At 36.4% G+C, this 14,924-nt stretch overlaps 1 protein-coding gene across 1 annotated transcript in view; it reads right to left on the reverse strand.

Moving 5' to 3' along the window:
- Positions 1–3,289: 3,289 nt before the first annotated feature.
- The window catches only part of LOC111488303 (protein HUA2-LIKE 2-like), a 16,405-nt gene continuing 4,770 nt past the window's right edge, over positions 3,290–14,924 (reverse strand). The window contains exons 3-16 of the mRNA XM_023136002.1: positions 12,240–14,354; positions 11,209–11,632; positions 10,583–10,691; positions 10,362–10,474; positions 10,079–10,266; positions 9,525–9,984; positions 8,880–9,432; positions 8,590–8,769; positions 6,337–6,419; positions 6,108–6,184; positions 5,941–6,002; positions 4,603–4,721; positions 3,759–3,926; positions 3,290–3,655 (exon numbers count right to left, since the gene is read on the reverse strand). Coding sequence (XP_022991770.1) covers positions 3,623–3,655; positions 3,759–3,926; positions 4,603–4,721; positions 5,941–6,002; positions 6,108–6,184; positions 6,337–6,419; positions 8,590–8,769; positions 8,880–9,432; positions 9,525–9,984; positions 10,079–10,266; positions 10,362–10,474; positions 10,583–10,691; positions 11,209–11,632; positions 12,240–14,354 — 4,684 coding nt within the window. The 3' untranslated portion in view covers positions 3,290–3,622. The remainder of the gene's footprint in view (positions 3,656–3,758; positions 3,927–4,602; positions 4,722–5,940; positions 6,003–6,107; positions 6,185–6,336; positions 6,420–8,589; positions 8,770–8,879; positions 9,433–9,524; positions 9,985–10,078; positions 10,267–10,361; positions 10,475–10,582; positions 10,692–11,208; positions 11,633–12,239; positions 14,355–14,924) is intronic.

The following is a 14,924-nucleotide window of genomic DNA, read 5'->3' on the forward strand; positions in this document are numbered from 1 at the left end:
GAGACAAAGCCACTTGATCTAAGTAGATCATTACCTAACCAAGTAAAGAGCATCAAACACGAATAATGATAATGAATTATGACCTTTCTCGGGATTAAAAGTTACCGAATAAAACTAGAAATCACTTAACCTGGAAATCATAAAATAGGCATGTCTTATAAAATCATATTAGAAGTTTATCATGTCAAAGACTACTCATCGCATTTGGTTGCAACATCAACATATCTTACACAAGATCTGAGTGACTCACTCAGACAACCTTAGTAAATCACAACTAAACTATGATTGTTAATAACATAAGGAGATTTCCGATGCTAACGAAGATGGCACAACTTTTTTTCGATGTGAACAATTTTGATATCGACAAAACACTTCTCCGACAATGTTTTATCAACAAAAGCTTTTCATTATGATAATTTTTTTCGATCTTTTTTGGAGTAAAAAAACCGAGATTCTAATAGTACATTCGAGAATAGAAAAAAAAACCGAGATTCACCACGATTCCATATATGTACAAAAGAGAAAGAAAGAAAGAAACCCTGTGAAAACGAAAATATACAATGTCGTACGACTCGTAAGAGGTAAGAAGCACTCTTACTACTCCGTCCGGAACCGTACATTACTATCAACGAGAAATTCTTAATCCTTACAAGAACGAATCCTAGCCAATAGCCACGTTTCTCGAACTCGACCATCAGCTGATTTGACAAGATCAAGAAAGGGAAAGATTTGGAAATATTTGGTTAATCACTCCAAGAAAGAAGAATAATTGCACATTTCCATAAGATATAAAGCCTTCCTTTGTGTTGTTTCAGGTGCTTTGAGAGTTGGCCCAATGAACACCTCTTTGACTGTTTTTGCTCTTTCTTTGCTGCTGCCATTGGCAATGGAAGATGATCAAACCAAGACCCTATCTCTTCTATGTAATAATGCCTTTAAGTTGCTTAGTTTGAGCTATAAGGGCTCAAATATATAGTGATTTGATAGCCAAATTGGATATCGACATCGATCACAATATCATCCATTGAAATATCGACTTTTTGATCATGTAAGAGTCACAAATTTTCGATATTTTGATACGAACAAGTGAAGTCTAAACCACATAAAATATAAAAGTTAGTGTTAACCATGAAGAAAAATCAATTTAAATGGTTGGCTTGGTAGCTATCGTGACGTACCTTTCGCACTTGTTTGGGGTCAAAATTCTTGTGGATTGTGTTATCCTCGTCCCTTATTTAACATTTTGAGTATCTATTTAAGACACTACTGAGTCAATGACTTCGAAGTATAGCTTTCGAAGGCTATAAAGTAGAAATGGTTTCGATGGCTAGAATCCTCTCGTTCAAGCAAAAAAACTGGCTATTTCTCACAATTTACTTCTGTAATTTTTTATGTCGATGGAACTTTATCGCAGCACCTAGAATGTTCCGCCCCTTCCCCAACACAAAGTACATCTTGCGCCTTATGAGCTGAAATAACTATTCAAGAAGACACTCGTAACTTCTCGATTCATTGATCCCTGAGCTTGTAATCCTCTTTTTAGGGTTAGCTCAATTCGAGAGAAATAGCTTAGTAGTCACATTAGCTGATTTTAACTTCCTCGAGATTTACTATAAATTTGTTAACTATTTAATTTTAATTAGTATTTTTTTATTATTTAATTAGTATTTATTTTGTCTATATTCATCTATATCCTTCACTAAAAGAAATAATAATAAAATTCTTCTAATGAAAAATTATATCAACTTTTTTTAGTTAATGTGTTTTTTATTATAAATTATTAAATTTTTCCCTTTAATTCATAAATGATTAACTTTACTTAATATTATTAATTAATACAAATTAAACTATTAAAATAAAATCTATTTTTATTAAATACCGTGACAATAAAATTTAATAATGACTGTAACTTAATAATTTGTGTTTTAATTAGTAAATATTTTAAATAATACATAAAATTGTTAAAATAAGGTAATAAACTAGAATTTATTATTGATTGTTGTTATCTTAATTAAAAAATAATAATGTGTATTCTAGTAATTATAATATATTATTTATTCATCAATTAATTTTTATTCTAAATTATTATATTATATCACATTTAAAAATCTCTTTTCACACACAATATGTTATTAAAAAATGGGCCAAACTTATGTGCTACTAAAATATCTTTTCTAAAAGATATAATCATCAAATCAATATGTATATATATATATAGATATATATATATATATATAATATTCTAAGAATGCCACATAAAATAATAATAATAATAAGGATAAGAATAATAAAATAAATAAATAAATAAATGAATAATAACATTGTTGTCTAGTGGATGTGAGAATGTTGGAAGTTCAATGGATAACAAGGCAGACAAAGTTGTCTCCTTGACAAAGCTCACTTGAGAGTGACTTCTCATTTACCATTGTCATCTCTAATGGATGCTTCTAATAATGTGCCTTTGTAGTCTTCCCATTCATCCCTTGGTCCGACATGTCGGCCATTTATTGCATCGATCGAGCTAAGAACGTTCGTGGGTTGAGTGAGATTTAGTTTTATGATATTTGGATCCACAGCCTCAATAATCCTGATTTGATTTTATTGGATTTCAGATCCTATTCGTATAGTTTGTAGTTGTTTCGGTAGAATTACAAATAGCTTTCAAGCTTTCAAGTGTGCGGATTTAAACTATAAACCCTAGATCTAACCCTAGTTATCTCAGCCGGCTATGTTATAGCTTTCAATAGTCTCTTTTCCAGATTGATTTTGTGTATGCATGGCTAATATACGTTAATATACGTTGTGAACTTGTATCTTCCCACTCTTTTCTTTAGTCCACTCTTTTCTTTAGTCGTATGGTAAGTGTAAGTTATCTATCATATCACACTCAGTCTTCATTATACTAAATCAATAAAGGGGATCGAATGCTTTCAAGTCAAGTGAGAAAGTCATGACCTCTATTGCCTATTTTGCTTTAGATATTTGGTTCCCGTGTATTATAATGGTCATCTTAATGTATATATCGTCTAACTTCTCTACGATGAGTCTATTTCAATAGAGGTTGATAAAACTCATATAGAGGCCCTAGACTGTTGAATGAAGCAGGATTATTTGGCGTTAGTGAGTTGAAATGAATTATTTGGCGTTAGTGAGTTGAAATGAGTTCTTTGTGTAACATTTCAAGATAGGCAATGCACCAACAATGAGTAGATATTGTGTTACATGGAGAATAAAGGTAACCTAAATTAAAGTAACTATCGTACATTTATTTCATATGGAAATGTATAAATTACTTCGAAAACAATCTACATGTTCGATATTCGTCATAAACAACTTTGCATAATCAAACTAGCAAAACAATTTATATGAAAATAACTTGGCCATCCATAATGCACTTCCTAGAACAAATCAAACAAATAGACACTACTTACATTCCCTCGAAATTCAAGAAGAAACGCGCGTAAAACGCGCACGCACACAGACAGACCCCTCGGACTATTACTGCTAATACAATAATTACAGCCAAGGGAGAATACACCTTTACCATTTGGTTATATTCTATTAGTGTCTTCAATTACTTTAACTCATGTGGACTTACATTAAGCATGAGGTCAGAGGTAACTCAAGCAACTCCCAATGCTTTTTTGATGTCACTCTGAGACGGTAATTGGAAAGAAAAAAAACAATGCTACAATCAACAACAAAGCAGTTTCATTATCAAGGAAATGAGTTTCATGGGGCCGCTTAGGACAACGTACCTCAATAGACAATGGACTGGTGGACGGGCCATAGCGTCCGATGACAACCCCTTCCTTATCTACCAAGAACTTGGTGAAATTCCACTTTATCCGGGTGCCTAAGAACCCCATGCTAGTTGCTTTGAGGAACTTGTAGACTGGCGCCGTGTCTGGCCCGTTCACACGTATCTGCGTGACCCAAAAAAAAAAAAAAATCGATTGAACTGTAAAAAAATTGATGAAACATAACTAAGAAGCGATAAAATGTCACTAATGTGAAAGTAATAAAAATAATAAGCATTTTAAATTTATAAGACGTCTAATAATGTTAATTGATTAATTTAAATTTTTTTTGTTTCGTGGAATTTTTCAGAAATTTCCATTGATATCAACATTTTATTGATATTTCCATTCGACATTTTCATAAAATTGGGACCTCAACATTTTAAAGCTCGAGTGAGAGAACAAACTAGAAGAAAAAGAGAACAAATTTTAACAGAAAATTGTTTGGCAAACGTGATCCTACTCCTAACTAACTTAAGGAGCAAATTAATATGCCTTTTAAAAGTTTAAAAAATTCTATCGTCGTTCGTACCCCGCATGAATTCTACCTATTGTGATAGTTTAAATCATAGGAACTTCAAGAAGCTGCTCAAATAACAATGCATCAAATTCAGCAAATGGTGAAACTTTTATCATAATGTATCCAAAATCTTCATAGAAAACATAAGGACAAAAATTCACAGTTCAGATATTTGAATATAACCGAGTTAATGGCACATAATCAGAATATGATTCTTAACCTTCAGTGAAAGCCAAAAACAAGGTTTATTATTGTAACGTTTAGAAAAGCATCATTCATTACCTTTTGGAAGATTGGATATTCTGCTTTGTACCTTGTACAAGCAAATTCTTGAGCCGCCTCACTTGTTCCGGGCTCTTGCTTCAGAAACTGATTGCATGGAAATGCCAGTATTTCAAAGTCTGAGGACAGTAAATCTCTAGTGTAAGAACCAAATAAAAAAAACAACTAATAACCAAAGAAGATACAGAATGCTTCAATACAATTACCGACGTTGCAAAGAAAATACACCAAGGATCAGCCACGAAAAACATCAGGGATATATACATATATCATATAATTTGTGATCTTTTTATTCTTACAATTCAATAACAGAGTGAAGAAGTCAAAACCACTTTCCTTTTACAATTAGATGTGTTTACAGAGCAGTTTATATTATATATATATTCTCCATGAGTGTCTGGCCAGCTTGAAGGCAGCTTGTCGACTATTCTCATGGGACAACCATCTAAAGCTAATATATTTAGTTGCCAAAGAAACTCGTAAAATATTAAATTCTAAGTAGGTGTCCATGGCTTCGACTCATTCTCTAGCCCTTTGGTAGTTCAAGGTGTTCTAATTTTGAATCTTCCACAGTGTAACGGGGCAGAATGGAAAAACAAATACCAACCCACACAGAACACCTTTTTGAAAAACTACAGAGAAAACAGAGAATGGCCTCTGTAGAAAGCTTTTGTCTCCAAAAATGAAAAAAATATCTTCCTCGTTTCCTTCTCTCCCATCTAGCAAAATTATTCTTTCACAGTTCCTTTCAATGAGCAGACCATTCGTGAGAAAGCTTAACTACACATGAAGTTGTTGTTTCTTGCGAGAGGAGTGTCTGTGGAATAAGGCCTGTCTTTTCTCAGGACAGGGCAAAGACACGCCCTACAACTATAGGGCCCCGGTAGATTCCTTGTTTTAAGATTTATAACTTCTCTCTTTGATTTCTTTTAAATGGTTAGTGTGGTTCACAAAATCCTTGCTCATCATACTTTGATATTTTTCTTCTTTTTCTAATGCATTAAAACACGAACACTTTTTATTCCACTAACAACGAAAGCACTTTTTCACTCTTTCATATATTAGGGGATTACACTTGGAAAAGAAAATGTTCCATACTAGTGGATTCGGTTCCATAACCAAGGGTTCCAACGTACGAGATCTCGTAGCACTTAAGAATGAGGCCCAGTACTATGCAGAAGAAATCAATTATAGACACTAATTATATATGCAATTTAATTGAATTCAGTTTATCAAGCAGCAGGAAAAGCTATAACTGTTGATGATAAACGGGCTCACAGTTGATTTTTAAAACCAAGTAAATAATAAATGAATAATTCAAAAAGGGGGAAACAAAACCTTCGTCCTTGTATCGGTTGTACAGTTCAGTCAACTGCTTGTAATTCGAATCTGTAAACCCACTGTTCAGATGCGAAAACAGACACAGCAAGTACAATACTCAGTAATTAAGCCAAACATGGGAGACCCACAGAGAAAGAATCCACAAAAGAAGGCGACAAACAAACCATTTAGACGCAACGTTAACCACAAGAAGGATCTTCCCCTTATAGTCATTGAGGTTTACGTCCTTGCCTTTGAAATCCTGCGCTCCACCAGCACGATCTCATTAAGAAAAAAGATGCTCCAAAAGAATGGAGGTCCCTCTGAGGAAATAGACGAAGCACAGATCGAGACAGAAAAAGGCAAAAAAGAGAGATATGGAGTAGTGGGGGGGTGGGAAAGGGAGGTTAAAACCTTGACTGTGAATTCATGGATGGATTTCTCTGCCACTGAATGAGATGCCCCCATCTTTTTGCTCCTCTTCGGCGATCGCGATCAATGAATTTGAAAAGGAAGAAGAGAAGAGATCAAGGAAAGGACTTCGATCGCTCAATAAGGATTTCGTTTCGAATCGATCCGTTCATGGGTCCCAATGAAATTCCCAACTGGTTTGTGACCTAATTGCCTATTGCTTATTGCTTAATGGGGAGTCGAATTCAGTAAACGTTTGATATAATGTAAGCTAAAACCCAAAATTTATTTTTATGGCAAGGAATGAACATCCAAACATTCACTATTGACTTTGAGATGAAATAAAAATGAAAATTATGGTAATCTTTTTCTAATTTATTATTACATAATTATTTATTTATTCTTTCATTTAATTTGAAAGCTCGAGGTTTTAAGTTCGATAGTGCGACAATTTTTTTTGTTTTTCTCTCTTCTCGTCGCTCACCTCAACCCCCTTTGCACCCTTGATTTCATATCAAGAGAGGAGCCTCCATTGCTCACTTCAACCCCCTTTACGCCCTTCATTTCAGATTAGGAGAGAAGTAAATATTGTGTGAGAACAACAACGAGAGCACTTTTTCACTCTATCATATACTAGGAGATTTCACTTGGAAAAAAAAAAAATGTTCCACACCATGGGATTCAATTTCATAACCACGGATTTCAATGTTACGAGATCTAGTAGCACTTACCAATGAGTCCCTATCGATAATAGGGAATAAATCAATTATAGAGACTAATATAATTAGAACTGCTCTTCATAAACAAACTAGGAATGTACAATCCCAAGTAAGATCGGTTCAGAATCACGAGATCAAAATCTTACCAAACACAATACTCAAAATCTAAAAGTAGAATACTTGCTACGGTCGTACGTTCTTTCATTCAACATTCAACATTCAACAAGTCTTACCATACTTTTTCTTCCCTTCTCAAATGCTTTTATAACAAACAATGCTGAGACAGACAGCCTCCCTTAACCCATTCAAGAGAGGAAGATCTATATATAAATGAATGTACAGAAGTTGCAAACATTAATGTTGAACAAGAAGTAGCTGCTAACATAATACCTTACATTATGCTGTGAGGCATGAAAAAAACAATCAAATGGGTAAGGATAAGAGGAGAAGACCGGGTTGTCGTAGAGAACTATCGATACAAGTTCATTTTTAATGGATGAATTTTCCATAGCTACTAAGGCATGAGGAGGTAAGGAGGTAAGGAGGTAAGAATTGTTTTAAACAACTGCGCTTGTATATTGATAAACTACCCAGTGAAGGGGTTTCCAAGTGATAGATAATGCTAAAAAAATTGGGGATTCAGAGGTTCTAAATTAAAAGAGAATTGGAAAAAACTGCATAAACAGCCTACGTAATTACAGTTCTCAACCATCTCTACAGCGGTTCCAGCCTCCCTGCCTAGCGTCTGCATGAGAGGAGAGGATGATATATTACCTATGTACATCATCGGCACACGTGGATTCCGACGTTGTTTGCACCTTCTAAGAACCGTGCCAACATCTCGCGGAGTAAGCTAAAAAATCGTTTCTACCTGCAACCCCCAACGGTTTACGCAGTTAGCGCAAAACTTTAATATTAATAATAACAACGATGATGATGAAGATGACAATACTTGTGAACTTATAACAATTTGTTACCATTTCTAGGAATTAGATCGTGTTTCTTCATCTTGGTCGCCAAAAGCTAGGACCTGAAATACAGAGAATAAATTAACAAACTGTCCAATCCAAGCAGTTAACACTGATAAAAGAATACATTCATTTTATAAAACTCTTAGAATCCCGAATTTGAAGTATCCTACTTTCACGCAATTCACAGGGTTCAACAAGCAATCAATATTTCACGATCAAGGGTGTAGTACTATTTGTAGTAGCGAACCTTATATATTGTATTAACAATCGAAAAGATGGTCGAAAGAAAAAAAAAAATCTCTATATGACAGAGTTTCTTCCTCTACCTATGAATTTCTTTGAGTTGTTTCCTGGATCCGATAGAAAGTACTTGGATTCTCCCAATAACTAAAAAGTGTATCATGCCTGAATCTAACAGGGTTTGCCGGAATCTAATTGGGGTTTGCAATGGTGGCTTAATGTTTTTTTTACACTAGAAGTGACATAATTGATGTCAAATGGAATCATAACTATATTCTAAGATTTATATATGGATGAAAGGAATCGCTATAAAATAAGTCGGTCACCTCTATTTGAAACACGCACGGGGCCATCGTAAGGTTGTCTGTAAGGCATTGAGCTTCTACTGTTTATATCTCGAGAGGGAAATCTCCACCTCTGACTATGTAATCTTGTTGGTTCACATGGAGTTCCACCGCAAGAAACAGGACCATAGGATGTTCTACCTCTATCATGATAGCGAGAACCTATGTCAAAGAAAGAGACAGGGTATCTATTAAAAGAGGTAAATGGATACCGTGAAAACAAAATCCAAATATTTCTCATATTGATCTGTCATATATGCTACAAATTTTACCATAAAACGGTCGTGGAACCCTCCAGTTCTCATGTGGTTCGTAGGAGTAATGTCTCATTCTTTCGTGGTCATTGTAGAAGTACTCGCCATCGGTATCTTCTGCATAGCGGAACCTACTTGAATAAGAAGCAGGAGGGTCCTCCCATCGAGGCTTCATGCGGTGATCTCCGTGGACATAGGTAAACTGATCTTGTGGTGGAGGATGGGGTGGTCTTAAGGGGTAACCACTGTTGTGCAATGCAGTAGAATCATCATGCTGGCCATTATTCAATACTCGAGCAGGGATGTTGCTGAAAGAACGAGAAGTAGATTCAGGCATCTGCATCTGAAGATCTCTGCGTTCTAAAGCAGGGTATTGTACTACATCACTTGTTCTTTGAGTAATCCCAGATGCATTAGATGAAGCAGGGTAATGTACTGCATCAGTTGTTCTTTGACTAGTCCCCGATGCATTTGATGAAGCGGGGTAATGTACTGCATCACTTGTTCTTTGAGTAGTCCCAGATGTATTTGATGATTGTCCCACCAGTAGCATCGAATTATCTTGAACATTCTGCATTACATCATAACCATTAGGGGAAAGAATTAGAAAATTTTATGTAGAATGAAAAGAACAATAAATTAAGCAAAAGAACAGGTACCAACATTTGTGTCCATATAGGAGCGCTCCAACTCGAAATCACTGGCACATGAATCACTCCTGGAGAATGAGGGGGGCAAAGGCGGAGGCTGGGGAGGAGGGGACGATGGAAGAGGTGGGCATGATGGTGGCACATCTTGAGTGATTGGAGGAGGCATACGTGGAGGAAAATGCTGCGCGAACTTATTATGCACAGCCTCGATGCCATTTACAACTATGGAGTTAGAGGAACTCATTTCAACTTCACAAGGGGGGGCAACGTCTTCCATTTCGAGCTCACCATCAACATCTTCCAGGATATGTCTATGTTTCTCCATAACACGAACAGTCTCAGGTTCATCACAAGCTTGAGATGTATGCTCGGGAGTAACAGCCTCAAAACTTCCATCATCAGAATCACTTCCCTCGTCTTCGTCCTTAAGCATTTGGGGCATGCAGAAACCAGGAATTTGAAAACTCGAATTGCTGCAATAGTGTAAAATAATAAATGGAAACGTTCTAGCAGTTGAAGGTTATTTAATAAAAGACTTTTTGGGAAAGGTTGACAATATGATCAAACCTTCCATATTCATCAACAAGCATGCCCTCCATTTCCCTGAGAGGATCATCTAATGACCTTTCTGTTCTCGATGAACGCCGAGAGTAGGCACCAACGGATGATTTGCCACTTAGTGACTCCAGTTCTCGCATATGATGACGAATTATTGGTTCTGGAAGGACCCCTCTCTGTGACCATAGCCTTAAAACCTGTAGCAGACAATGAAGGGTGAGTAAACCAAAACATGGATATCGAAAGAAGAGATCCAACAAATATCATTCCAAGTACTTAGAATTATCAAGACCTTAATGCACTGTTTACGATTCTCCTGCGCATTGCTTCCGGAAGGAGCAACAGCAGCCAGGAGTCGTGAGAGAACCAACTGGATGGCTGGTGGGTAAATATCAGCAACATTGCCTAGAGCATTAAGAAACATCTTTCATATAAAGTTAAGAAGAAAAAAAATCTTCATTAAATCATAACATTAAAACACACCCAGTAGAGAATTAAGGTCAAATGACTTGCCTTTTAGATTCTGAGAGCTCTGCGTGATTGAATCAATAAGAAAGAACAGGTCCAACTTTTTATGCAAGCTTGATTCCGTGTCTAAAGTCCGAGTGAGAACTTCAACCACCTAGAGAGAATTTTGATTCAAACTAATGAAAAAGAAGTCACAGATAATAGCTAAAAGTTGAGAAAAGACATTATTAAAAAATGCCCAATAGTGCAGCATCTGACATTTCCGAACATAGTACAACCTACCGACGGACGAAAGAGCAAAAGACGCAGTCTTTTTTCATAACATTTCAATAGCAAGCAACTGTCTTGGTTGGAACGATTTGAATCGGCTTGTCAAGAATAGTACAATTGAGGATATAAAAATATATTTTCAATTCTTCATACCATATAATTAATTGTACTTGGAAACATCAATGTGTCAACAATCTTGGTCCTTGAATAATCAATCAAAACTTGTTTGGCCATTGTTTTCAGAAATTTTTTCCAGTTGTTTCAAACAAAAGTTCAATTGAAACATATCTGGAAAACAATTCCAGTTGTGTCAGTGTCCCTTAAAATCCAGGAGATACCAAAAGAATGTAGTTAACACTGGAAAGGAAAACAACTAGAATCCAGAAAAGAAATTATATTACCTTAGAGCCGACACCAAGCTTTGCACATTCAATAGCTACACGTGTCGCTCGACCAATGCTATCTTTTGTCCTGGTCAAGTTCCCAAGCATGGCTTCGAAGGATGAAAGAACAGCATGCGCTTCCACATCCTTGCCCACAGGTTTTAACTTTAGAGTCACTGCAGATTCAAATTTAACTTCCTCCAGAGCACCCACACTTTTCTTATGAAAATTGGGACTAAAACTGATACTTTTGTTTAGTAAACCATGCCTATCTGAAATAGATATAGGATCAACTAAATCCATTGTAAGAGAATTGTCCGTGCATGAAACAGACAGACTGGACTGTACTTCTGATACATCCTTTTGGACAACGTGATCACCAGAAAAGGGAGATGGTTGATCGTTCACCGAATCTCTACCGTTTACCACTTTCACATCAAGCCTAGAACAGAAGAATAAAACAAGTATTTAGAAAAGGACGGGCAGAAAAATTATCCAATATAATTTCTAAAAAAAAACTATTAAACACTAAGTTGTTTGACCAAACACAATCCCTAAAAAAATCAAGTTTTACTATTTGACTTCCCTCCACATCGAGCATCCAAAAATTATGAATCGGAGATTTGTATCAGAATCAGCATTATATGTCTGACATATTACTAACTAGAAAGCCATCAAGAACGGTTAAGAAAAGATTGCAATGAACAAGCATGCTGGAATTAATTATAGGATCGTGAAGAGTTTTTCAATCTATAACTAAAAGGACTTTGATTTGCCAACTGGAAAGAAAATTTAAAATAAAATTTTGGATCTTTTTTAGATAAACACAACAGATGATTGATATATGATGAAGAAAATGAAGGTCAGGAATGGACATGGGAGAAGCATAAAATGCCATTGTCTTTGAAGCAGAGTCGGTGATGAGGAAGAAATATGAAAAGTTGAACTAATTCATGGGAATTGCAAGCGAGACATATATTGAGAATTTCAAGTTTAATTCTATTGAAATTCCTGCAAAACAAAGTGATACAAAACATAAAATTGCTTACATGTTGGTCTCTTCACAATTTTCAGCAGGTGCAGGCTTCGGGGACGTAGCAACCATGTTGTCATCTGCACCACACTTCACGTCATCAGATCCATTATGATGTGAAAGCCTAGCAATATCACTGGGACCAGCAACAAGTCCACGAACCATGTTCTCCGAAGATTCCAAATGCTCATCAAGATTTTCAGATAAAACAATATGTGGACATGCAATAACAGTGTTTCCTTCGTTCTCCAGAGGAAGTAATTGAACCATTTCGCCACAATTAGATCTGACATCGGCCAGTTTTCTAGAAGGAGACTCCTTTTTCACACTATTAACATGAACGACTGTTCTATCTGAATGACAGCCTGATTGTGGATCTGGATGGTCTGCAATATCAATATGCTTTCCCTCACCTTCCAATATGAGAGCATCCTTGAAATCATGACGTTGACACTGTGAATTTTGATCTGCTTCATGACCAAAGTCTACTTTTAAAGGTGGTTTTCCATTTTCCTCGGTGATTGTGTGATTCACACTACTAATGAAGAATCGCTCTTCTTCCATTTCGGAGGGGTGATCATGAGAAGTTCTACTCTGCGGCCCTAAGCAATTGCCTTCTTTGATTTCCATCGGGAAATGAGAGGAACTACATGTAGAAGTTATGAGCAACCCGTTCATAGAAGTTCGCATTGATATAGTGGTTTCAGCAGCAGCCTGACCTTCTTCAGCCACATTAGCTGACATGGCCTCCAAAGCACGATGAAGGCGTTTTGATGGTGGTAAAACAGACTCCCCATCAACTGAACAACAAAACGATTGGTCTTTCTTTAAATTACAAAGCTGAGACCAATTTGAAGAAAATTGAGTGCAGACCTTAGATGGTGATGTGTGATTAGGAACACCATTTGCTGTATCCAAGCCTCTATCAATACTACCATCAGCAGAATTTGAATCAATCTCAACTTTTCCGGTAAGATTGATAGCTACTGCTTCCTTTTGGTTCTGTTCTTCTGTATTTGAATGTCTTTTACATTCTTCTGAAGATAATTTGCTCATCCGAACTCTAGCTCGTTTCACTAATGGAAGATGTTCGTCCCCATCTTCTTTGGAACATCTTTCTGTCCTATTTTCACAATCATTTTGTAAACATTGGTTAGAGTCATCCACCACAGCCTCCATTATCTCCTCCTTGTCTTGAGCACCTCCATTATCTTTGGATGCATCATTGATCACTCGTTTTCTCATTGGCTTCCTTTTCTTCTTGATGACAACAGCCTTTATGTGGAGATCAAGTCCTTTGCCAAACTCAACCTCTCTCTCCAAACACTCTACAGCAGTCTCAGAGTGCTCCAATTTACACCCAGAATCAATAGTGCTACATTCATTCAGGCTATAGGTATCAGAGTCAGCTGTAACAATTTCAGAAGCATTATCTTCAATGCTAACATTTGAAATCATAGCTTCTGAAGTTGCATCATCGCAGTCAGATCCATCAGGAGACTTTCTGTTTCGCTTATTCTGTCTCAATAACTCTTCAGGAATGTTATTGGTCACTTTGTCCCCACTGTTAAATGAAATTGTCCCGCGTTGTAACCTGCGCGACCCCACTCTAGAGGAGCTTCTAGATCTCTGAACAGATGCATTTCTCTTTGTGACAGTGCTTTTTAATCTTGATCCACCAGACCTTTTCCTTGAGGAGGTACTAGCAGGAAAGGGTTGCTCGGAAGCAGCAGCATCAGTAGATTCATCCTGCAGGGCCTCTTTATCAAGCAAAGAATTACCTTGTTCGCTAGCCAAAACAATTTTTATAGGTAGAACTGGTTCACTCGTGTCTCTAGAAGAAAGTGAATTATTTGACTGCACATTGTTATTAGTTGCTAAAGGAGGTTCTGTTTCATCTTTTGATCCAACGTTGGCAGATGAATCCACAACACTACCCCCATTTACTCGAGCTACATCATCAGATGAGATAATCTCATCATTATTATCACATTTTTTTAACTTCTCATGACAATCAATGATCTCCTGTACAGCACGAACAAAATCAGCTCCCTTTCCTTGACGTTTAACCAAAAGTGATTGCTTCTTCTCTTCAGTAAATGCCTCAACATCAGCAGGGCTGCAAAAAGCTCTGCAAGAGATATTGACGAGTAACATAAATTTTCAGGTTTGCCATGTCCAAATCATTTTTCCTTCAGACTCACAATAAGTGCAACCAAGCAAAAGTGCAGAAAGAAGAAAATCCAAGAAATATTGATACTGCAATTCCGAAAAAGAAAATAACATTGCTACCATAAGCCCAGTTAAATGAGATCTTGGGAATCAAAGGGTAGTCAATTCTCGAGCCATAAATCTCATAGAATATAATACAGTTCCATTACCCCAGTTTAAATGTTACTGTGAATGTTCTTGAGCTAAATAACCTGTGGTTCTAGGGAATACAACCACGTCCTTTTAGGTATAGGCATCCACTCTGCCTGAAGTTTCCCAACCCTACACCTCCCAGGCCTAATAATGAAGACAACGTCTTCCAATTAAATAAGAGGATATTCCTATCCAGCAGTCAATCATAAGTGTTTATTAGCCCGTCTTTAAATCTGTTAGGAAGCCAACAATGCTTTTTAGAGCTTGAGTCTCACTAAAGCGCAATGTGCAAAAAAAAGTATGGGGTTTCTTTTTTTTTTTTTTTTTTTTTGCAAGG

This window comes from Cucurbita maxima, unplaced genomic scaffold, assembly GCF_002738345.1.
Source record: "Cucurbita maxima cultivar Rimu unplaced genomic scaffold, Cmax_1.0 Cma_Scf00013, whole genome shotgun sequence".
Lineage (NCBI taxonomy): Eukaryota > Viridiplantae > Streptophyta > Magnoliopsida > Cucurbitales > Cucurbitaceae > Cucurbita > Cucurbita maxima.